This window comes from Martes martes (genome assembly GCF_963455335.1).
Source record: "Martes martes genome assembly, chromosome: 3".
Lineage (NCBI taxonomy): Eukaryota > Metazoa > Chordata > Mammalia > Carnivora > Mustelidae > Martes > Martes martes.
The window spans coordinates 56,414,316-56,439,342 of NC_137890.1; the positions used below are offsets into that span (position 1 = coordinate 56,414,316).

The 25,027-nt window shown below is 41.7% G+C and overlaps 1 protein-coding gene across 1 annotated transcript in view; it reads right to left on the bottom strand.

The window, feature by feature from the left end:
- Positions 1-25,027, bottom strand: part of LCP1 (lymphocyte cytosolic protein 1) — a 53,207-nt gene that overhangs the window by 2,831 nt on the left and 25,349 nt on the right. Inside the window, exons 6-15 of the mRNA XM_080799603.1 lie at positions 24,238-24,319; positions 20,904-21,069; positions 19,502-19,644; positions 17,403-17,498; positions 15,459-15,654; positions 13,045-13,123; positions 12,363-12,477; positions 11,325-11,458; positions 4,799-4,922; positions 1,701-1,825 (exon numbers count right to left, since the gene is read on the bottom strand). Of these exons, the coding sequence (XP_080655729.1) occupies positions 1,701-1,825; positions 4,799-4,922; positions 11,325-11,458; positions 12,363-12,477; positions 13,045-13,123; positions 15,459-15,654; positions 17,403-17,498; positions 19,502-19,644; positions 20,904-21,069; positions 24,238-24,319 (1,260 nt within the window). The remainder of the gene's footprint in view (positions 1-1,700; positions 1,826-4,798; positions 4,923-11,324; positions 11,459-12,362; positions 12,478-13,044; positions 13,124-15,458; positions 15,655-17,402; positions 17,499-19,501; positions 19,645-20,903; positions 21,070-24,237; positions 24,320-25,027) is intronic.

Consider the following 25,027-nt stretch of genomic DNA (forward strand, 5'->3'; position numbering starts at 1 on the left):
TAGAGACTAGTGCTTGGGGGGGGGCGGGGAGCTCTGATGTCAGACTCTGGACCTCAGCTGAACCACTTAGTAACTAAGACTTTGGGCTCTGTAAACTAACTTAAGGAACTTCAAGTTCTTTAAACCTAATCACATTCTCCTTGAACAACTAGGCCCACATCTTTTTATTTTGTTTTAATTTCTAGGTTTTCATATGTATTCTTTCCTCTACCTGCAGTATTCTTTCTCCCTCCTTCACCTGTGTACCCCTACCCTCCTTCTTATTGTCCTTTCAATACATCTCATCTTAGATGTTACTTGCTCTGATCTTCGTTTCCCTTCCTGTCTCTTCCATAGCACCCTGTGTCCCTCGTCTGTCCCATCCTTCTGTTGTAGTTACCATTCAAAATTCCAGCATACAAGGAACACAGGCCTCCGAATTTCCCAAATTAGGAACAGAAAGAATACTGTTGAGATTATATATATATATATATATATATATATATATATATATATATGGCTGCTGGGCACTATTCAACTTGTTAATTCTGGATCTTTCTGATGGATTGAATTGTGCACCCCCCCCACACACACAAAAAAAGATATATGGAAGCCCTATCCTTCTAGTAACTCAGATTATGGCCTTCTTTGGAAAGAAAGTTGTTTCAGGTGTAATTAATTAAGATGAGGCCATGCTGGAGTGGGGTGGGGCCCTCATCCAATATGACTAGTGCCTGAAGAGACCCAGACACACACACAGAAGGGAGACAGCCATGTAAAGTCACAGACACATAGCGGAGGTCAGGTGAAGACAGAGGCAGAGACTGGAGTGATCTATCTATAAGCCAAGGACCGCGGGCCATCAGCAGAAGCCAGGAGAGAGGAAAGGGAGAGATTCTCCCTCACACCCACAGAAGCCACCAACCCTGCCAACTTCTCAATCTCACGCTAACAACCTCTACAACTGTGAGAGAAGACATTTCTGTTGCTTTAAGTTGCCCCGGTTGTGTTATTTGCTTATGAGAACCCTAGGAAATAATACAACCGGCTCTGAGAAAGGCACCACTTCAGAGTATGGCTCAGCAAAATTTCCATTAAAAAAAAAAAAACAGGTAGCCAATATTTTAGGTTTTGTGGGCTTTGTCACAGCTACTCAACTCTGCCCTTCTAGCAGGGAAGCAGCTAGAGAACATATTTAAATGAAGAGGCATGGCTATGCCAATAAAACTTTATTTATAAAAGCAGACAACCATCCAATTTTGGCTCATAGACTGTAGTCTGCTGCCCCTCACTCTACACGGGAAAGCCCCCCTCAAGCAGCTGCTCCCCAGCTGGTAAAGACTCTGGTCTTGAACCCCAGTCCTGCTCAGTCATATCTACAGATAGTCACAAATGGGGTGTGTTTATATTTGGGCCTGGCACGTACTTTATTTAGGAAGTCTCTGATCGATTACAATTAGGTAATGGGTTTTATGAAACTAGAGGCTTGCTTACCAATTGGAAGAATATTCTTGTTGTCCTTTATCTTGCTCCCATTCTAACACTAGGAGTCTTAAACTGCTATTGTACAATATCTAAAGTAATGATGATGGGACACAGTAAGTAATGAGAAGAAAAAGCAAATAGCGCAATAAATTGCCCAAAAGGCACAAACAATAGACTTTATAGCTATCATTGCCAGTTGGGTCCTCCCCACCCCCGCCTCAGGTTTATTAACATACTTGGCATTGTTGAGTTTCTCTTCATCATTCAGGTTTTCCGTCTTCAGAAGGTCATAGTTGATGGAACCTGGTTGAATGGCATCAATGAGATCCAGAACAGGCAGACTTGTGCTAATCTTTGGGTCCTGCACAGAGAGAAAGAGTTGGTCTCATCAGTACATCCCCAACTTACTTGTGTTCCGCTCAAGGGAAGTGGGTGGTTCTCTCCTCTTAAACACAAAAGATACACAGCCTGGTTTGGGAAATGCCACAGCATTCCACATGGGCTTTCAAGTCAACTGTCCATTCTGTAGGTAGGGGTGTCACCGACTTCCCAGTGCCTCTGGAAGTGGAGGAAACCCATTGTCTGCCAATAGGCAGGGAGTCGTTCTCATGCAGTGAATGGAAGGGAGTTTGCAGGCCATCCCGGAGTGGACTGGCAGGGATCGTGACAAGGACCCAGCTGGGCAGGAGTTTTGGCAGATGCTCCCTTCTTGGAGACCTCAGGGAAAGAACAGAGTCCGTAGGTCCAAGGAGGGGGTTCCAGCAGATGCGTGAGTAAATGCAACAATAGTAACTAGCACCTGCTGGTGCCTCCTGACTTGCCCAGAACTTCTTGTAGGTTGCCCTTAGGTTGCCTCACTTGTCACCACCAGCCTCAGGTCTAGGCATCAATGCACAGTGAATAAAGGGAGTTTCCGAGGTTCCGTGAGTTACTGGTAAGCGGCAGACCTGCATTTGAACCTAGATACTCCGACTTAAGATCCCAGGCTCTTTCTTTGGCATTGTAAGCATTTTCATGTTCACGCCCAGAGCTGTGAGGGCGCCCTTGTGCTCTCCCCTCTCCCGGGCACCTGTGAGTGCACGCATGGAGAGGCGACTGCACGTGGCCCTCTGAGCAGAGTCAAATCCATACACCGCACACCTTGAGGGTCCAAATCAGAATGCATTCTTAGCGAGGAACAAGCTACAGCACCCCTGCAAGGTGCTAGGTCTCTAGACTCGGTCCTCTGGAGAAGAGGAATGATATTTTAAAAAAATACAGTGGGTCCATTTTTATTTACTCCTCGGTAACGTGAGGACTCTTACAAAATAAAATCGATACATAATCATAATCCAATTTCCAACATTAGCCTGAGCTTCTATCTCCACAGAACACTTTGAGAGCCACGAGGGAAGCCAAATGGAGGTATCTGAATTTGGCCTCCTTTCCTCCTTTCTGCCCACAGTCTTGTCCAAGCGCTGACAGGCAGAGCTGGCTGGCAACTGGCAGCACTCATAGATGAGGAGGGGACCAGGGCTCGTTCCAAAATGGCTACTCAAGAGTGAATTGTGTTCACTGTTTTCTTTCTAGGATTTCACTTAAAAGGAATGTGGGGCTAATTTGACATTTTTCTTGTGTGTGTGTGTGTGCGTGTGTTTAATCAATTCTATAATGACTTGGTGAGAAGACAGGAGAAAATGAGCCCCGAGCGACACAAGGAGTAAAAGAGCTGTCAGACCTTCTCAAGAGTGAGTCCCCACGAGAACCCCGCCAAAGCCACAAGGCGACCTCCTGGGCGGCAGTGACAGCTGTTTTGTGGAGAGGCTGCGCCCCTGGGCTATCAGCCCGATGGCTGCACAGTAGTGGTTCAGTGGCCTATGGCTGCCGGCTGCTCTGGAGCCTCACCTCGCAGGTAAAGGCGCTTTCTGCTCACTGACGGATCACCTCCCGCAATTAGTAGCTATACCCTCAGCCACTGCAGCTCCAGTGTCCTCACCTATAAAGTGAGGTGAACACTAAAGCTGCCTTCACAACGTCTGTGAGATGACACGAGGCATGACAAGCAAGGAGCCCCTGGTGCTCAGGGCACGTTCCCTATTGTGAGTGTTCCCAGATTTGGCCCTTTGTCGGCTTTTATAAACAAAGTTTTATTGGAACATGACCATGCCCATTCATTTATATATTGTCTACAGCTGCTTCCTTGCTACAACAGTAGAGTCCAGTCGCTATGACAAAGCCTGCCTTCCAAATCTTTTTTTTTTTTTTTTTTGGAAGTACTTGCTTACGCCTCTCACCAGGCTCTGTTCCTGTGTCTGCTCAGCTCTCCAGACTGAAGGGTTAGCTGGAGGAGAGACAAAGGTGGTCATCATCTATGATGAGCTCACAGGGAGGACGTTCCTGGTGCAGCACAACTCAGAAATACTGTCTACTCTTTCTGGTGGGGTGAAATCTTCATTTTTTTTCTTGATTTTTTTCTTGATTTTGAAGCAGAAGCCTGTATCATGACAAACTGCCTCAGCAATCATGTTAATACAAACTCTGAAGGAGTCCCTTCCCCTAATTCCTGACCTTTAAACCAAAAAAACAAAAACTAAAACTAAAAAAAAACCTAGTTAAGACAGCACAGACATTATGAATCAAGTGTGCAAGTCCCTAGAGGAAGGATCCAGCTAATGTATGAAAGATGAGTTAAGAAATTTAATAAAGTATAATGCTGTTTTTAATCAAAATGGGATTTGGATACGTGTACACAACTGCTTTTCCCCCAAATACACCACATGGGAGAACTTTTAGCATTTTTATATTCCACCATCATTAGGATAATAATCTGACTCATGAAGCTGTGTGCATTTAAACAATATTATCATATTTTATGTTACTTTGGAAGAAAAAGTCCTAAAGTAGCATGTTTAAAATGATGGGTTTTTAAAATTAATTATTACATGGGCACCTGGGTGGCTCAGTTGGTTGAGCGACTACCTTCGGCTAAGGTCATGATCCCAGAGTCCCGGGATCAAGTCTTAAATCACACTCCCAGCTCCACGGGGAGTCTGCTTCTCCCTCTGACCTTCTCCCCTCTCAGGCTCTCTCTCACGGTCTCTCTCTCAAATAAATAAAAAAGTCTTTTTAAAAAACTATTAAAAAATAAAATTAATTATTTCAGGAGAAAGTGACAAGAAATTTGTCAATGAAATAGCCTGTGAACACCAAAACAATAATTGGTCATTCAAGCAAAATCAAAATTGGAGGGGAAGCCTCAGACACCTCACACTGAAGGTCACTTTAAAACAGAGGGAAAACAATAAAGATAAGCACATAGCTCAGATGGCCGTGAACAAGAGACTAAGACTTTTACCTTGAAACTAGAAATGGATGAACTTTTCGCCGCTTCCTTCAATGTTTCATTCACCCAGTTGACAATAATGTCATCATTGACCTTCTGCCCGCCTCCAATTTCTTCAAGAATATTCAGCGTGTACCTGAACAAAATCAAGAACGATTTCTAGAGAAAACTCGCTAAGGAATTCAATAACACAGAAAGCAGCCAGGGTAGAAATGTCCTTTTCTTCCTAGGTACGCCTCAGAAGATAGCCTGGACACCATTATGTTTGCAGGAAAAATAAAATAAAATAAAAACATTATTTCCTTTTAGAATATAATTTAAAATATAGCTTTGTAGTTATTATCCTGAGATGCAGAATACCTCCTTCTAAACACTCTCATTGCTCTGGATAGGAAGGGAAAACAGAAGAGAGGGAAAGGAAAGCAAAGCAAAGGATTCAAACCAGTGAAAGTTTTCTTAAAGGAACCATGAGGGCGCCTGGGTTGCTCAGTGGGTTAAGCCTTTGGCGCAGGTCATGATCCCAGGGTCCTGGCTGGGATTGAGCCTCACATTGGGCTCTCTGCTCAGCAGGGAGCCTGTTTCCTCCTCTCTCTCTCTGCCTGCCTCTCTGCCTACTTGTGATCTCTGTCTCTCAAATAAATAAATAAAATCTTTAAACAAACAAAAAAAAGGAACCATGAAAATGGAGGGACAAGTCAATGTTAGAAAAACCCAAGGGGTAACATAATGAAGAAAAATATTAAAGAGTTTCCTTCTTATACCATACAAGTAGAAATATTAGGAACACACAGACCACAGTTAATCTTTAGTCTGAGCATAAGAATCACCTTAGATGCATACTGTTACGAGAATTGGGTTTCTCGGGAAAAGATTTAAAAGACGCTTCAAGCTCTAGTAAATGAAAGAGTAGAGAGGTAGGTGCAATAAACAGAATGACTTTCTCCCAGGGAAAGCAAGGAGAGAGTCAAGATGCGAAATGCTCAGTCTGGGCCCAGAGACGAGACCAAATGCTAAGGAATTAACGGATTTGAACGGGATAAGGCTCAGGCAGATTTTCCAAATTATCGTATCCTGGAAAAAGGCCCTAGTTTTGATAGGTTCATAGAGATGATATTTTACGGCATCACTGGCTTCCTGTTTCCTGATAGTAAGCATGGGTATTGAGTTGTGAGCGTTTACCATAACAATGAAGCATTTCCGCCTGAGGTGGTGGTAAGAAAAGGCAGGTGAGCACAGGTTTCATCCGTCCTGTCTACATACCACCTCATGGGGCAAATGGAGTTTGATCTGCTAGAGGCTCCGCTTGTCTCAGAGGTGAATTCTCACTTCCCTTGGTCAGGACGCCCATACTGCTTTGTTGACAGGTAGGGGCCAAGGGCATAAAGATTATTTTGAGTTAAAAGCAATTGAAACACAGCAGATTTAGGAAAAGCTCTTTACCTCCCTCCAGATCTGGTGAAAAGAATTTGAAAGGAGGACCTGCTCCAGGAAGAGAGCGATCAACATAGATAATCGCATGATACTGTGAACAAGGTGTGGCAGACAGGGAGGAACCTAGCAAGGCCTGTTTGATGGAAGTCCTCTATGTCTCCATGTTTCCAAGTGGCCCACCAAACATCCATTTACCAAACATTTGCGAATTACATTCCTTTCCTTTGAAGACCCAGATCCCTACCCCCTCTCCTTAGTTCAGAATGCTATACAACTTCATTTGGCCTGACCATCTTTGGAATTTCCCAGTCTGTGTGGATTCCCGTTCATACAAAATTAAATTTGATTTTCTCCTATTAATCTGTCTCAGGCCTATTTGATTCTTATTCTGGAAAGAAGGACCCTGAAAGGCAGAGGAACTTCCTCCTCTCGGACAATACTCCCAAGTGGGCAGAAGCTAGGGAAGAAACCGGTGCACACAGGCTCACCTCGATACAAAAGTCTATCTGTGCCAACAAAAAGGCACGGAGCAACAGGGTAACTGAGAGACATACAGAAAATCATGGAGGCAGCTGGCTGCATTCAGGGGTCTGAGAACGGCCTCTCACGGTGTCAACAGAGTTCTGGGGAGTACACAATTGCCCTTCCCCCACCTCAAGGGAGATGTGACAGTTTAAACGGAATCCTATCCCCACCTCTAAGCACAATGGTCAAAACAAAAGGAAGAAAGGATAGAATGACATTGGAATCGCAACTCTGGACAGTCCAGGGAGCACTCGCGGTAGTTTCAAAATTTTAAACAAAATTCAATTTGGCCTACTTCTGATCTCTCTCTGTCAAATAAATAAGATCTTTAAAAAAAATTTTTTTTAAAAATCAATTTGGCCCATGTCTACCTAGGATTTTCCTTGTGAGATAATTGCTCCACATGATCAAACGTGTTTGGGGGCAACAGTGCTTTTGTTAACCTCCAGACAGGATCCCAGCACAGCATCCCTGGTGCTTGCACACTGCGTTGTGCTGAGAAGCCGTCTGTCACAGGGAAAGGGAGTCGCGAGCCCCAGCTTCAGCTGGTGCCTGATTCAACAAAAAAGGATGGATGGGGGGTGCACGCGCGCCGCGGGAGGGGCTGCGATTATTACTTGCTTGCCTTCCTGCCTTCCAGTGTTTGTTTGATTTATTTAACATTTGACCCAGAGGGACAAACCATGGTGTTTTGTTTGACAAGGACCTATCCCAAATTCACCATCCACAGCCTGTTTGATCTGCGGTGAATTCCTCATCTGCCTGCATTTTTGTTCATTTGCTGGAGTCTGACACTGCTGGCTGCTGGCAGCTTCCTTCCTTCCAGCTTTTGTCTCCAAATTTATACAGATGCTATTTGCCAGCTTTCTAATCTGAAAACGATTTCCAGGCTCCTGAAGGGGAAAGGGAGGTTTAAGCACGCGTCTCTCATTTGTTCTTAGAGGGGAAAATGACATGCCATTTATTGTTCGGATAAATGACCAAATTAGCACATCTGTGCAATCCAATGAAATAAATTCCAGCTAGAACTAGCTCTAAATTTAATAGATTTGTTAATGTGTGGAACACAGAGGAAAAAAGGTCCCCTCTGGTGGCATTTCCGTAATTATCAGTCATTCCATCGCCTTCAACAGTAATATATTTCTCTGTCCACTTTCTTATATGCACCATTCTTGAGTAAGCACTCATGAGAAATGTGACTTATTAGCCAGCTGGGGACAGCAGCTGCAGTCTAGACCTTATGGTATATATACCAGTCATCGAGTACAACATCAGGCCCTGTTTCTATAAGATAAACGGAACAAAGATGATATTACAAGGTGATTTTCAGGTATTAGTAAATTCAAAGTGGCATAGAGTTGGCCTGAGGTTTTTTTTTTTTTTAATCATTAAAAGAGAAAACATCAAAGCTTACATCATAATCAAACCCAAAAGTCAACTTAACCATTGCAACTAAAAAGATTTGTTTGTTTTTTAAAGAAATCAGTAGCCAAGTCAGCCTATTAAGAATTAAACACACACATGAAAGACAAGAGAGAAGAGGTCACACATGTTTCTGAAAATACCCTGGCACAGCAGCCCTTAGGGACGTTCAGGGACATTCTAGATGATTCTAGATGGAGCTGAGGTTTCTTTAGCGTTGGAGTTTTCTGTGCCAGAAGAGCCTTGTGAATCTGCCTTTAAACTTCAAGAAGATCCCGGTTTAGAGATGGGTAGTAGAGCGCTATACTTGGTAAAGCCAGTGTGAATCAGGTAGCAAACTCCATTATGATCACTTCTGATTACACCCCATCACCTGGAAACACTGACATACTTACTTTGAGGGCCATTGTGAATATTAGGGCCTAGAGACAGTGGGTTAGGATTAAAGCTAGTGCCTAGAGACACTACAAACCTTGTCTTTGCCACTCACTCGTGAGACATCATGTAATGTGACATGTGGTTTCTGGAACTTCCTTCCAGGTAGTAAATGAATTACGTCATAGTAACATAGGTTCTAATAAAGGTATGTAAGATTTCTGTCTGGTCAAGGCCACCAGGATAGGGGGAAAGAGTGAAGCATTTAAAAGTAAACTATTTTACACTTAAAGGTTTGTTATCTTAAATTCTTCCCAAGATCATGCTTTTGCACCAAAAATCATTTACTTTTCTTATATTTTCTATTTATATATTACATTCTACCTTGTTCAAATAACATTGCCACATGGTTCTCACATTAGTCAAGTCTGTATTCAACTCTACAAGGTAACTAAAATTATCTCGTGAAGAACTAGCAGGAAATTCTGCTTCTAACCATGGTGCAGTAATAGGGACCAGCCTTCCTCTTCTGCCTTTAGCACCCAAACACAATGAAGAACATATGAAGCAGTGGTGCTCAAAGACACTGGACAAAGTAAGCATAAAATAGTGGTTCCTGAAAAAAGGAAGGCAAACCTGGTGAGCCCTAACATAATCCCAGCTTATTGTGTGAAGAGTTTCCAGGCTGCAGTGCAGAGAGAAGGAGAACCCAAGCAAAGCAGAGCAGTCCCCTGAGTTGAGAGGACAGGATTGAGAATTCAAGGAAACCAAGGTGCCTGAAATTTGTGGGGCAGAATACCAGAGAGGAGAGAGTTGCCTGGAGAGGAAAGAGTCATCTAGAAAGAATGCTCCAGACATCTTCAGAGGGTTTGCCATGAGTCTTTAGCTGAGTATTACTCAGTGCATGTGTGTGAGCAAAGTACTAGAGACTGGAACAAGAACAGTCAGAAACGAATGGGCAGAATGATTCTCAGAAAGCACACAGCACAGGAAATAATTTGGTTCCCACCAGTCAGAGTGGAAAAACCTCATGATACCTAGAGCATCAAGTTCAGTACTCAGAGGAGATTATCTCAGTACAGAGAGACAAAACTAGCTCAAGCCTAATTAAACTTTTAATAAGCCCCAAAAGGAGCAGACTGTGTTTAAGTAACTTAACTGCATCCCAGGACAAAATTTGAGAATACTTAAAGGAATACAGAAATATCAGCATGCAGCAAGGTGAAATTCACAATGCCTCACATACAGTACAAAATTAGTACGCATGTGGGGCGCCTGGGTGGCTCAGTGGGTTAAAGCCGCTGCCTTCGGCTCAGGTCATGATCCCAGCATCCTGAGATCGAGCCCCACATCGGGCTCTCTGCTCAGCAGGGAGCCTGCTTCCTCCCTTCTCTCTCTGCCTGCCTCTCTGCCTACTTGTGATCTGTCAAATAAATAAATAAAATCTTTAAAAAAAAAAAAATTAGTACGCATGCAAAGAAGTGGCAAAATATAACCCATAGTGAGGATAAAAGTCAATTAATAAGAAACAGACCAAGAAATAACAGCGACTATAATTATGTTCGGTGTGTTCAAGCAGGTGGAGGAAAGAGACACTGGAGACGCTGAAAAGACCCTACTCAAATTTTTATACATGAAAACTATAATCTCTGAGATTAAAAAAAAAATAGATACATTGGATGGGGTCAATGTAAGATTAGACAATCCAGAAGAAGAGATTAGTGACCTTGAAGACAAAGCAATAGAAATTATCCCAAATGAAACACAGAGAGGAAAAATGAAAGAAAGGGGAAAACTGAATAGTGTCAATTAACCTAAGGACAACTTCAAAATGACCAAATAGGTGTGTAGTGCGTACCTGGAGTCCCTCCAAAACAAACTGGGGTGGGTGGTATAGGGAATATATTTGAGGAAATAAAGACCACAAGTTTTCCACATTTGATGAACACTACAAACCCGCAGATTCAAGATGTTCAACAAATCTCAAGCATGAGAAAGACCAAAGCCCATTATAATCCACTTGCTTAAACACAGTGATAAACAGAAAATCTGAAAATAAGCCAGAGAAAAAAGACATTATATACCAAGGAATGAAGTTAAGAATAACAGCAGATTTATTATTGGAAACAATGACTTTTTCAGACATCTGGAAGCTGAAATGCTTCCTCCCCAGCAGATCTACACTGTTAGAGATATTTCAGATAGAAGGCAAATGGTATCAGATGGGAATCTGGATCTACGCCATGGAAAGGTAAGCGCCAGAGATGGCAAATGGATAAGTATAGCACATACAGCACATTTCCCCCTTATTTGGAAAGATTCTTTAAAAGATAATTGACTGTTACTTACACAAATCTAAAAATAGAATGTTGGAAAAAGATACGTCATGTTAGAATTCATCAAGATAAAGCTGGAGTGGCTATATTAACATCAAAAAAGTAGATTTCAGAGAAAATATTATCAGGAATAAAAAGGGTCACAACACAATGAAAACAGAAGTGATACATTAAGAGGACAAAACCATCTAAAATGTTTAGAAATCTAATAGAAAAGTTTCAAAATACCTGAAAGAAAACTTAAGGACCTGAAAGGAAAAAAAACAAAACAAAACAAAACACAGGAAAATTAAAAAAAAAAAAAAAACCAAAAACCCACTCTTTTGGTTTTAAGTTTAGCTTAAAATATCATTCCGCTGATTTAAATCACATTCCTGAACATTTACTAGTATCTTTCCAGGTCATCAATAATACACTCAATAAAAAGTCATTTCCCTGGGCTATGTTACCTTCTCATTAACTGCCAAATCAAGGCTAATGTTAGAGTGCGGTTTCCTTCATTGAGATCTTGTCCCCCGATGCCAACCAGGGAGAACTTAGCTTGATTCTTCCCCAGCTCCACCGCATAGTTACAGTTTTCAAGCTGTTAATGAGCAAGAAGGAAAACATTCTAATGTCATCACCTCTACAATGAGAAATATAAGATAAGAAAAAAAAAGACACGCAATGAAATAAATATTGTCAGACTGAATCATCTCTCAAGTCTTGTTTGATTTTGCAATGCTAGGTTTCTAAACTAGTCAAAGAACTTCCCACCCTTTTTTTTTTTTTTAATAGAACCCCTCACTTCCACCAAAACATATTCATAGTGTACTCTAAGTGCAAAACCAAAATGAATTCATTATTATGAACACTGTCATGGCTATATCACACTCCAGAAATAGAGGGCCATGCTCAGTGACCCATCCATGACATTCCTAAAACAGCTGAAGGCATGGAGACTGTTATGGAAAATCTGGATTCTCCATCCTTCCTGCACATAATGGGCTGACGTGTGGGACAGGGAGGTATTCCCGTGGCAACGCTTGGATCATTCAGAGCCCAAGAGACAAGGAATGGTGAGAAATACACGTACCAACCCCATCGCTGTTTTACAAAACAATGTGCTCCCACTGTGTTGACATTAGACAAACTATTGGTACAAGTCAAACTGTCAGTCCCAAGCTCTAATTCTTAAGGAAATTAGAATAAGCATCCTGCTGGTAGAAGAGCGACCCTGTAGCTCGGCTTGCTCTAATTATCTTAATTAGAATTTTTACATCATCATGTTTAAAGACATCCAACATGGAATTATAAATAAGTAATCAACTGAAATAAAGGACTCACTTTAATGAAACCGTTCAGGCTTCTGATTGCTGTGCTATAATTTAATCCCTGGATAAACATTACTTATCTAGGTCTGGCCTCCTAATAAAGTATTCACGGGGTGCTCTCGCAGGCCTGTGACTTGCCCTGCCTATGGGAACATCTGGAGAGTCACTGTTTACCTTCTTCATGTTGCCTCCCAGTTTGGGGTATGGCGGTTTGTTTACTCTATTCCAATCAACAGGGACTTTAATCTTTTCATAGAGCTGGAAGATGACCAGGGCATCCGATAAGTCACTGGACAAAAACAAACACAAAAGAATTCTCAGACAGCCACCACTGATGAAGGGCCTACCATAGGCAGGCCCTTCCTTCTACATTGGCACAAGGAACATCTGCAACAACCCGACAGAACTGGTATTAGTAGCTGCATCTTTAGAGGTGAAGAAACTCTGACTTGGAGAAACTGAAGAAACTTATGCAAAGTCTCTCCCAGGATGACTACCTGTGCCCCGGGGGCCTGAGCTCGCTGCCTCCAGGAAAAGAAACATGGCTCCAACCAATGGCATAGGAGACACGTCACTATAAACTCACCATTTTTTGTTTTGCCTGCTAAGGAGCAGGCTGCAGGGTTACAAGGTGTAGGAAATCTGTCCTTTAGCTGGGTTAGGATTGTGTACTGACCACAGAGCAAGGGTGGTGTTTGGAAGCGAGTTTCTCAGCTCAATTTGGCTCTAGCCCCCTTCTCATCAAGGTGCACACATTTGTGAAGAGAACTGCCCACCACAGAGATACTTGAAATCCTGGGGAATCTTCCAAAGTCTCGGTGTCTCCTGTTAAAGGTGAGTCCCCACACACTCTTACCTGTACAAGTGATTGACTCGAGGGTTAACGCCCAAGGAGTTCATCCAGTTCCTAAATGTCCGCTCTTCTCTCGTCTCACCTAAATTAATGAGGAACCATTATCTTTCAGACCCCTAGAAAATACACCTTTTTTATGATCAACGTTTAACTAACGAGGCTATAGTAAAAATTGAACCTAGAATGAAAAAAAAAAAAACCCCTTAATTCAATAAACCTTAATGGATTTGGATGAAGATTGTTATTCTGTGTTCGTTTTTTCTTCTCTAGTCCAGTTCAGCGAATGTTTCTATGGCATCTATTAGTAGGACACAAGCTCCTGTGTGGGGAAGCAGTTCAGAGTTGGCCCCCAAAACGTTACATTCTTTCCGGAAAAACAAGACTTTCAGGCATCGAAGTGAGATCACTCAAGCTCCGGGTATGAGGTGGTATGAGGTAAATATGAGGTAAACTTATTTGCTATTTGAGTTGAAATAGGAGAGAGAACAGAGGGAGTGGAGGGAGTGGAGTTTGAGCCCTACCTTATATATAGGGCTGGGAAAACCTGGGCCGGAAGGAGGAAAGAGGAGAGGATTTGAGGGAACAGGAAGTGGCGGGAAGAGAAGACAGCAAACACAGGGAGCATAAAGGGAGCCACAGGCAAGGTCTGTGTTAAAACCATTAGGAACTCATTTTTCAGGGATCTGTGTGATACGTGGAGATAAGGCTGCCTGGTAGCTACAACCAGAATTGGGGTTCTCTGAACGTCAACCACCAGATTTGGGTTGATATTTTATTTATTTATTTATTTATTTATTTATTTATTTATTTTAAGATTTTATTTATTTATTTGACAGACAGAGATCACAGGTAGGCAGAGAGGCAGCCAGAGAGAGGAAGGGATGCAGGCTCCCTGCTGAGCAGAGAGCCCGATGTGGGGCTCGATCCCAGGACCCCAGGATCACGACCTGAGCTGAAGGCAGAGGCTTTAACCCACTGAGCCACCCAGGCGCTCCTGGGTTGATATTTTAGACAATGCCAGTCATTACAGGTTCTTTTTTTTTTATTATGACAATAAATTCTTAAGCAAGGCAGAGACACAACGAAGGTGGTAGTGAGATGTGCCTGGAAGCAGTGTGCAACATTGCTGACAGGCAATGTGCATTTAAATTAAACACACAGAGGGGATGGTGTGTGCCACCCACACATGGGCACACTCAAATGGTTGATAAATGGAGGAACAGGCCCCCAAGACCTATTGAAATGATTGGTGTCTGATTTAATAAGAGTCCAGAAAGCAGTAAGAAAAAAAAATAAAGATCTAAAAGCCATTCTGCAGGAAGAACTACTAGTATTTACTAATCAGTAGACTCTGGGGTGGAGAAGAGGAAAATATCAAAGTGGGACCCAGGGTTTTGGTTGACTGAAGAAAAACAAAGTGGTACGATTAATGAAAATGGAGAGTTTCTAAAGGACATGGGTAGGAGGCAGGGAGGGCAGAAAGGCACCGCAGGGAAGAGAAATGATCAATTCTGTTTTGTAGATGCTGAATTTCCAGCGATAGCAAAGGAACCAAATGGGGATGCTCTAGAGGCAGCTGGAAGTGGGTGATTAGAGGGCTTGATGTATATACTTGGTAGTCAACAAAATGCCTGGACCCCTGACCACAATTTATCAAACGATACAAATGCAGCACTGTTGGAATACGGATTGACTTTTACACTTCCAGCTCGGGTAAAGCATTGCAGGAAAAAAAGAGATCAATCAAAACTTTAAATCCGGATTTCCTTTCTTTAGTGATATTCACTTTATATTAATTTTGTCTTGATTTTTTTTTTTGGTCTCAACATTAAAACTAATTCATGAAGGAAAAAAGAAGAAGCCGACGATAGCTACACCCTTTTAATCTGATATTAGGGCTCTAACCCCCAAAACACAGCAGTCAGGGATCCTGCCTCAAAACTGAACTCTGCCCCACCCCGCCTCCCAAATCCAAATCAAAGAAACAGAACAAAAACCTCACTAAGCACCTCTTAGCATTAAGTTAAATATTTTTAGGTGACAAGTGGCTGCAGTCTCTTGCATGAGGAATTAACACTTAGTCCATTAAGTACATAAATTAGGTTTTTGGAACTCAGGATTTATTTCCACCCGATAATTAAATGCATTGTCTTCCCTAAAACTTTTAATTCTGGTAATGGATGAAGCTTATGTATAATGGATGTGATATAACGGTATTTGATTATTCCTGCTTGGCTGTAATTGACTTGATTAATCTATTTATTCTCTTGGTTATATATCAGAGAATTGATGACCTGTTTGCAAATCTTCCCCAACATGTAAGGGGCTTATATTTGCTTAGCAGGTAATTTCAAACAGCCCTTGAATTGGAATGGTGAATGCTTTCCCGAACTTCTAAGCAACAGGTTTCCAGTTACCTTCAAGAGCCCCCCAGTCGATGTCCTGGTTCTCGGGTTTGTGCAGGGCAGGGTATCTGTTAAAGAGGTTGGCAATGAAAGCCAAGTTCAACTTGGGGTTCCCTCGGACAACATCTGTGGCGGTGACAAACTGCCGGCAGCCCAGCCTCTCTGCCTGCTGCAGCATGCATTCTGCCCTCTGGATGTCATCCTTCTCCTGCAAGGGAAAAGGCCAGTTCAAGGTTGGGTCAAGACTGTCCATGCAGAAAGGAGGGAGAACATGAACAAGAAATGGGAATCTTACGGGCACTCTTGGTGTTTAACCTCATTTCGACACTTAATCATGGCATATGATTACTTCTATTTGCCTGAACTGAAGTCAGTAAGTAAATGGTATCTCAGAAATTGAGACATCGAGACTCTTGTCTCTCTCTATACAGAACCAGGTCAGATGAATGCTTGGTTGTCCTGTTCTTAAAGAGATTCAGTAGATTCTATAGAGAAGTTTCTCATTTAAGCAGATCTTAATTATTTTCAATGATGAAGCTTCCCTTTTATTATTTGCTTACAGACTCTGTGTGATTTCATCTACCAAAAGTGTCCATTTATTGTCATAAATAACACTCCTATTGTCAGCTCATCAAAGACATTCACACCTCTCAGTATGAACTTCCGATTCGTAGAGCCACCTTTCCCACACAGAGCTGTTGTGCGTGCCACTCAAATACAATGGATGTGATCAGTTAGTCGAGCTACGCATGGTCAGTGATGAATCTGTAGCAGCAATTTGGCTCTTGCAGACTTCAGACTGGGGGCTTGATATGTTAACAGTCTATTCAAATAGTTCTAGGGAATCTCCAGTCATCTGTAAGTAGACTCTTATCCGAACATAAAGTTTTGTTGAAAGGTGGTCCACTGTTCTTAAAACGTTTAGGAGTCTATGACCCCACCAAGTTTCAGGAAACAGAATTTTTAATTGTTTATTAATATAATACTTTACTAGATACCACTGCACATTACACATTTCATGAGCTTGTCATTTGGGAATGAGTTGACTTTAATATTAACATTGGATTTAACTCTAAACGAGGCTTAAGACTGGATAATACTCTCGAAGTGAGTATGAGTGGTGGCAAAACCAGTTTGAACATTCAGACCCATGCTGTGCGGTCTTTAAGAACTCTCAAACTAGACACTTCTAAGAACTCACACAATCCTACCTAGTGCTTTCCTCCTGTTACCCACCCCCAACAATGATGTGGTGATGTAGGTTGTGGCTGGGTGAATGTTGGAGCCATCCTGGGTTTAAATCCTTCCTACGCCATGGCTCTGTGGTCATGAGATGACTGCTACCCTCTCTGACTTTCAGCCTTCTCAACTATCAAACTGGTATTAACACTTAGCTTAGTGATGTTTGTGACAGTTAGAGGCCGTGTATGCAAAGTGCCTAGCGTAGTGCCTGGCACACGGTATCGACAGGTGGGGGTGTTGTCTCCTTGTCATCATCAGAGAAGAGGGACTCCAGCCTTGGATCAAATAGCTTCCAATAATCTATCATACTAAGTAATCCAACTGAGACTCAGCTTTTTCATTGATAAAGTCAGAATTTATTTATTTGTAAAAATATCTCACTGATTTCCAGAAATAATATTCAGGCACCTAAAAATAAACATAATAATACCTCTTGGGGTCCTTGTGTCTTTTAAATGATGAGGCATACAGACGTGCCTAGCATGGTGTGTGGCATTTGAACAGTATTAGTTTCTTTCTTTCCTGACTATTTTCAGATGTACTTTCCCACAGTTATCATCCCAAACCATGAACAGTTGTTAACAGTTTTAACAGGACTTTAAGCAGACACAGGCACTCCTGGAAATCCCAGAGTCAGAGTCATGCAGGGCCACGGAACTGCCAACGCAAGGACAGCATTACATTCTCTAAACACAACTTGGGACACGGCCTTACCCTTAGTCCTGACATGTCAATAACAACCGCAGGGATACCTTCTTCATCTCCTTTTGGAGCCACCTGCTCAAGCAGGTGGTAATAAGCTTTTGAATCCTATGAGAAATTAAGAAATTACAATTTCAGAACAGCACAGCTAATCACACACTTAGCACAACAATAATTTCCCAAAAGCAAACATATTATATTTCTTATTTGACTGTCATTCAAGAACGCAACTTAATTAACAAAGCTGGAAGCATTCGTTAATTTGAATTTTCTATTTCTCTGTTTACGTATCATCCTGGACTTTCTTTTTCAAAGGAGCATAACAAATATAGGAGATACACAAAAAGCAACCCACAGAAGCAAATGCTATTCTGTTGTTCTTAGGGGAGAAATATGATTTATTTGTAGGTATTAAATTATATATAGGAAAATATATATACCTTTATATTGCTGTAGAAGTCAGTCAGCTAAGGTTTAATTAAAAAAAAGTGACAGAAAAAGGAAGCAGAAGTTTAAAGCAGAGTTTAAAATACATTTATATGGACATTCAGCAAAAGAAAAATAAGGATTTCAAAGACAGAAGGTTGAAGCAGTAACAAGCAATCTTTATGTAATAGGAGATATTAAGATGGCAAGCACATTTAATGTTTATCAAGAAGTTGGAAAAATGGTTAAATTTGGTGATAGCAGATTGGATACAGTTATTGAATTCTCACGTTTTCCTAGATTTACAAATATGGTTATTGATGAAAAGATTTCGCAGAATCCTAGTCTCAGAATTATAAATTCATGCTCATTCAATACAGATCATCAGATAATTTATTTAAATAATTTAAAATCATCTTAATTTCTCTTAAAGACTAAAAAATCAGCTGTTGTTCTTTTTATTTTTAAAACTGGGTGGGACCTGGGGACAGCAGAGGTAGGTGCCCCACTTGCGACATTAGAGATGTTAGAACAAGAGAAAGCCTGCCACTGATGTTGCACCTGGGGAAACTGATTTTCATCCTTCCCTCCCAACTCCCATTCTCTTACTTTTCGCCTTAGCTATTTTGAAGTCGGTGAATGTTCTGTGCAGGTGTTGGGCACAAATCAAATCTGCCTGCCATATGTTACATCTGGTTAGCTTTGCTAAGTCTCCTCTCATTTTCTCTGACCCTAATAGACCCTTCTCACTCGCCGCAGGGTGGGTGTTCTCCCCACGTTTGCTGACTTGGTGTGATTTCAGGGCGCCTCCCAAAGCTGCCAGATGCTCAGACACACATCACAGTCCTGACCTTGGGCATGTGCACCTGCCCCCTGGTGACAGCCACCACCCCAGTCTCTGCTCAGCTTGTCAGTGCCCATGGTTATTATTCTAAGGAACACAGCTTTTTAGTGATGAGAAATCGGGCAAATGTATGGCTCAGATGAAGCAGCCTAATTTTAGCTGAAAATCTTGAAAATTTTGGCTGAAACAGGTGCAGAGCTTAAGGGCTGGACACCAAGGAAGATAACGCTGCTGTTCGGCTCCTGCTAATCCCCGTTTGGTTGGTGGTGCTACGCCCTCAATAACCAGTGAAAGCGGCATAGTTAGAAAAACGCATTTGGCGTTATTAGCTTAGGTGCTAAGGAATGGGGGACGTTCCATCTGGAAGCTTCTGTCTAACTAGCACCAGGCCCAGCGGCCACTGAGTCCACAGCAAGGGAAAGCTGTCAAAGGAACAGAAGCGTGGGAGACTCTTGGTGAGTCATGTGACCTTTCCTGGACTCTTTCTCTTTGGAGATTTCTTTAACTTTCAAGAAAGTGGAGCCTGAAATGTTTTTTTCCTGATGCCTCCCAGCATCTCATACCGCTCCTTAAGCTCCTTCTGTCTCGGCCCATCTGTCCTTACTGCCAACAGCTGTCTTTCACCTTGACATGGGAATTTCACCAACTGGAAAACCACAGGGCATGCTTCCCTCAGCCTTTCCCCACCGTGGGTCTCTGCTGTAGGACTGCCTGCCCTTCTGCTTGCCCCGGGGGACATTCTCACTGCAGAGAATGAGCTGAGTCTCTGTGCTTTCTCCAGGAATGCCCCAATTCCCCGTCTCTGCAGCAGTTGGTCCCGTTGATAGCATACTCCTCCTACCTTGATGTCAGTGCTGAAGTTGCTGATTTTGCCGCAGCCTGCGTTCTCCAGGTGGTAATTAGCCCACCTCAGCAGGAGCTCCTCGGGGGACAGCTTCATCAAGTCCTCCAGACTCTCCCCTTCTCTCAAAAGAGCAATCAGGGCTGAAGGACAAAAGCCGAAGAAAAATTAATACAGGGGATATTTGAAGGGATTAGTTAGAACTTCAATTGAGCTCCGCTGGAAAGCTGACATAGCAGATGTTATTTCTCTGGGGTGAGGGTACTTACAGCCCTTCCCATGGAACAAACACTTTATTATCATTCCCTTATCTACTATCCTCATTTTTCAGGTGGCGAAAAATAACAGGGCCACAGAAATAACCAAGACCGTCAGGGTCAGAATGTTCTGCCGGGTCTGTCAGACCACATTTCACCGTATGACAACAGTTCTGCTTTTAAGAGATCAATTTTGTAATAATGACAATTGTCTTCTTGTCTGTTCCCATAGGTGTTTTATATTTCAAATGCTTACTTGCATAATTACAGCATCTCAAAAAGTATAATCAACTCTTTCCTCTATTTTCCCCAGCTAAATAAATACGTTTTGATCAGCTAGAAGGTTTAAATTGAGTTGAGGCTATAATTTGTAAATCAATTTTCTTTCTTGTAGGTTCTAAGTTTCCTATTTGCTTTTTCTCCTCTATATTATGTTTAATACATATTGGTTTAAAAATGGCAACCCAGGGTTCTTCACCTGTTATTGTGATTTGGAGATATAAATTAAAAAGTATGTATAACTAAAGATCAGAATTTGGTTACAAATTGCCTATTGGTGGGCTCTATTCTGGAAAGCTAAAAGGTAACTCTGTTTTTTATGATTCTTATCACGATCTACTCCTTTTGTCTAAACAATGGGCTGCAATTGTTCAAATGCAGATGGGATTCAGAGAGCAGACAGAATAAGATTGGCAGCTACAATAATTAGTTGCGAACTTTGAAACCCTACATATAATCTTCCATAGTCTCAGTAGGAAATAGATCAACTCTCTCCTAACCTGGAGCTAGCACTGTGAACTGCTTCATCAAATAGAGTTAGAAGGAGTCTATTTGTTACAAAGTATCTAGAGGTCAAGTGAACCCAGAAAAGCTCTTGCGGATAGATCCTAGACAGCTAGGCTGAGCTCTAGGTTCTAAAAAAGCATTAGTCTGTGGTCTTAAAAAGCTTTTGCTCTGTCATTTTAAAAAGTCTGGTCAGTGTGGATAGAAACTGTTACATTAATGCAAGGGATGCGATGCAACTATAGTTCTCAAAAGTTGAAGATTCTGAGCTCAACATTTCCTGACATCTTCCCCCTACAGCCCCCAGCCCATGCATTAGTAAAAAGCCAGGCTACTCTTAACACCTGCAGCTTTGTGCATACCTTCATTTCTACTGAGTTCGATGTCAGCAAACAATCCAATCTTGATGACTTGCCACAAAAGTCCCAGGACCAGGTAAGGCTTCCCCTCCTTTAAGTCCTCAGCCCCGATGTTAACCACATGGCATCCAATGGCTGAGGCGGAATTTAGAGCCAGGTTCAAATTCTCCTGAGGGAGAAAAAGCGTACAAATGTTAGTTTTGACTTTGCAGATGTCAAATTAAGGATTCCTGGATGACAACAATGCCTTGTTTCTGGAAAGTTCGCAGGTCTAGAGGCATGGTCTTCACTGAATTTTCACACTGAGAAAAAGCGGTAAGTAACAACTGAAAGAAAAAATCTGGGCGTATGCCTCTTTGATCAAACCGGCACCCTGAGTCGAAAGCCCATCGTGGCCCAGATGAAACTAATGAGGGTTACAGTTTTCCATTTTGCCCTGTGATGGAGCCTATGCCCTCAATGTCCCCATCTGCCAGACATAAAGGGATACCTTTGAGGGTAGTCACTGTCTTGTCACTGGCTGTCATTAACAGCGCAACTGTCAATGCAAATCACGGTCACAAAAAAGAATAACAAAACAGCTTTTTGACTTTCATATTGGGTATTAAAAGAATGAAAAAGACACAAATCAAATTCCTAGAAGAGATAAAGAGTGCTTTTTACTGAGACAATTTATTGAGTATCCATGATATCTAAGGACCTGAAGTATAAACACACCCATTCATACACACATACAAACAGGCACACACACATATAGACTACATGTTCTTATAACTAACAACAGTGTATATAATGTGCATGTAACTCATACACAGTTGGAATAGAATCAATGACATTTTTAGTCTAGAATCTGTACACTGTTCTTGGGTCCAGATAGGAGAAGATATCAGAGGCAGTGATGTATAGAAGTTATTTTTATGACAAATTAAAAATAAAACCAGGCCACTAGTGAATTGGAAAGGGAACTATCAGAAAAGTGGTCTTGGCAGGAAAAAAAAATCCAGTGGAAAAAAGACAGTCTCTTTAATAAGTGGTGCTGGGAAAATTGGACAGCTATATGTAGAAGAATGAAACTCGACCATTCTCTTACACCATACACAAAGATAAACTCGAAATGGATAAAAAACCTCAACGTGAGGCAGGAATCCATCAGAATCATAGAGGAGAATATAGGCAGTAACTTCTTTGACATCCGCCACAGCAACTTCTTTCAAGATATGTCTCCAAAGGCAAAGGAAACAAAAGCAAAAATGAATTTTTGGGACTTCATCAAGATCAAAATCTTCTGCATAGCAAAGGAAACAATCAACAAAACAAAGAGGCAACTCACGGAATGGGAGAAGATATTCGTAAATGACAAAACAGACAAAGGGCTGATATCTGAGATCTATAAAGAACTCCTCAAACTCAACACACACAAAACAGATAATCATGTCAAAAAATGGGCAGAAGACATGAACAGACACTTCTCCAAAGAAGACATACAAATGGCTAACAGACACACGAAAAAATGTTCATCATCACTAGCCATTAGGGAGATTCAAATCAAAACCACATTGAGATAACACCTTACACCAGTTAGAATGGCCAAAATTAACAAGACAGGAAACAACGTGTGTTGGAGAGGATATGGAGAAAGGGGAACCCTCTTACACTGTTGGTGGGAATGCAAGTTGGTATAGCCACTCTGGAAAACAGTGTGGAGATTCCTTAAGAAATTAAAACTTGAGCTACCCTATGACCCTGCAATTGCACTACTGGGTATTTACCCCAAAGATACAGATGTAGTGAAAAGAAGGGCCATATGTACCCCAATGTTCATAGCAGCAATGGCCACAGTCACCAAACTGTGGAAAGAACCAAGATGTCCTTCAACAGACGAATGGATAAGGAAGATGTTGTCCATATATACTATGGAGTATTATGCCTCCATCAGAAAGGACGAATACCCAACTTTTGTATCAACATGGACAGAACTGGACGAGATTATGCTGAGTGAAATAAGTCAAGCAGAGAGAGTCAATTATCATATGGTTTCACTTATTTGTGGAGCATAAGAAATAACACAGAGGACATGGGGAGATGGAGAGAAGAAAGGAGCTGGGGGAAATTAGAGGGGGAGACAAACCATGAGAGACTATGGACTCTGAAAAACAATCTGAGGGTTTTGGAGGGGTTGGGGGTGGGAGGTTGGGGGAGCCTGGTGGTGGGCATTATGGAGGGCACGTATTACATGGAACACTGGGTGTAGTACATAAACAATGAATTCTGGAACACCGAAAAGAAATTTTAAAAATATAAATAAATAAAGAAAGAAAGAAAGAAAAGAAAAGAAAAGTGGCATTGGGGTAGCTGAGTGGCTCAGTGGGTTAAGCCTCTGCCTTCGGCTCGGGTCATGATCTCGATCCTGGGATCAAGCCCCTCATCGGGTTCTCTGCTCAGCAGGGAACCTGCTTCCCCCCTCTTTCTCTGCCGGCCTCTCTGCCTACTTGTGATCTCTCTGTCAAATAAATAAATAAAATCTTAAAAAAAAAGAAAAGAAAAGAAAAGTGGGTTTTGCCCTATTGTAGCGCTCAAATGAATGAAAAATATCATTCCTATTTATGGCCAAACATAAAACTCGACATCAAGATGAAATTTAACATGACGTGCATTCATATAGGTTTAATCATTGTTCTCACTTTGGTTACAACTTCCATTTTAAAAGTACACAGCACTGCTTACAATCAAACAGCATAATATATTGTTCGTGATTTAAGGAGTGAGACATGCTTTCTGAGCAAGGGAATTACAATAGTGTTGAAACACTGGAACATTACACAGAAATACAGCTTACTTACTACTGGTTACTGTTCCAGTGAATCAACAAATTGAAGGCATAAAACCAAGTTATATTTATCACACTGGTGGCTGTGGCCAGCACCACTGTGGGCTCCCAGAGGACTTCCTGTTTGCCGCCCCCCCCCCCCCACTTCTTAGAAAGGCTTATCTTTTCAGCTAACACGCTGTGGATTTGGCATTAGCTCGAAGATAAATTGCTAGGAAAGGTGGAATTAAAACTTTAGCCAAAATGAATTTTATTCATAAGTGGCCAAAACAAACAAAGAATGCCCCCCAACTACTAACATCCTACCAACATTCCCCAGCCCAGGTCCCCTGTTCTATTAATAAAAGATACAACGGTCTCCCTCTGTCCCCATGAGTCATGACAAATCACCGGCCGCAGAGCCGAGTTTGGGATTAATGTCCGAGCACCTGGGGAAGACGGGCTCCCCCTTTCCAGGGCTCATTCATTCCAAGCACACTCTTACAGCTTGGTAACAGAGAGAAGGCATACCTGAATGGTGAAGGGGGTGAGTTTCTTTTTGTTGATTGTCCTTTCATCAATTGTGTCTGGCACTGACAGGTTGATCATTTTACTGGGGGAAAAAAAAAAAAAAGAAACAATTAAATTAAAGAAACCTGGCCTTGGAATAACAGAGTCCTGGACACTGAATTTAAATTCTAGCAATACCATCAGCAAATAAGGCAGCAATATAATCTGTGTGATCCAGTGTTTAGATAAAACATCAGTTATGCAATTTTGATGAGATTCAAACTCTCTATGGGAAATGTCAATGTTACTGAAATCACACTAATATATTGAGGCAGGAAATAAAGACCCCACTTTATTCATGCATGTAAGAGGCTGCAAAATCATCTTGGTGTCCTTAACATATTAGGAAATTCTGGGTAGAAAACCAAGGCAAATCGTCCATAAGTACTTTACTTTCTCAGCTGTGAAAATTGTATATAAATGACTATATATATACTGATATAAATGACTACCTGTACACTTCTGAGCTGATATAATGTCTAAATTTCTCTGTGACACCTGGCAGAACTCTATACTGTTAACCAAGTGGATGATAAAATATTTTATATCCTGCTGTAGTCACTGTTGTATCAGTACTCGGGAAGTATCACCCACGTAAGTGTCTAATACATTGATCAAATGTCTAAAGTAAGCAGTTTTTATTCATAAAAAACTACTTTCACTCATTTAGCATTGGCGTAACCTCCTGGGACATCAAAAATAAATTTCCTTAGGTCACCTCCATCTTATTTAAAGAAAGGAAGTTGAAAAA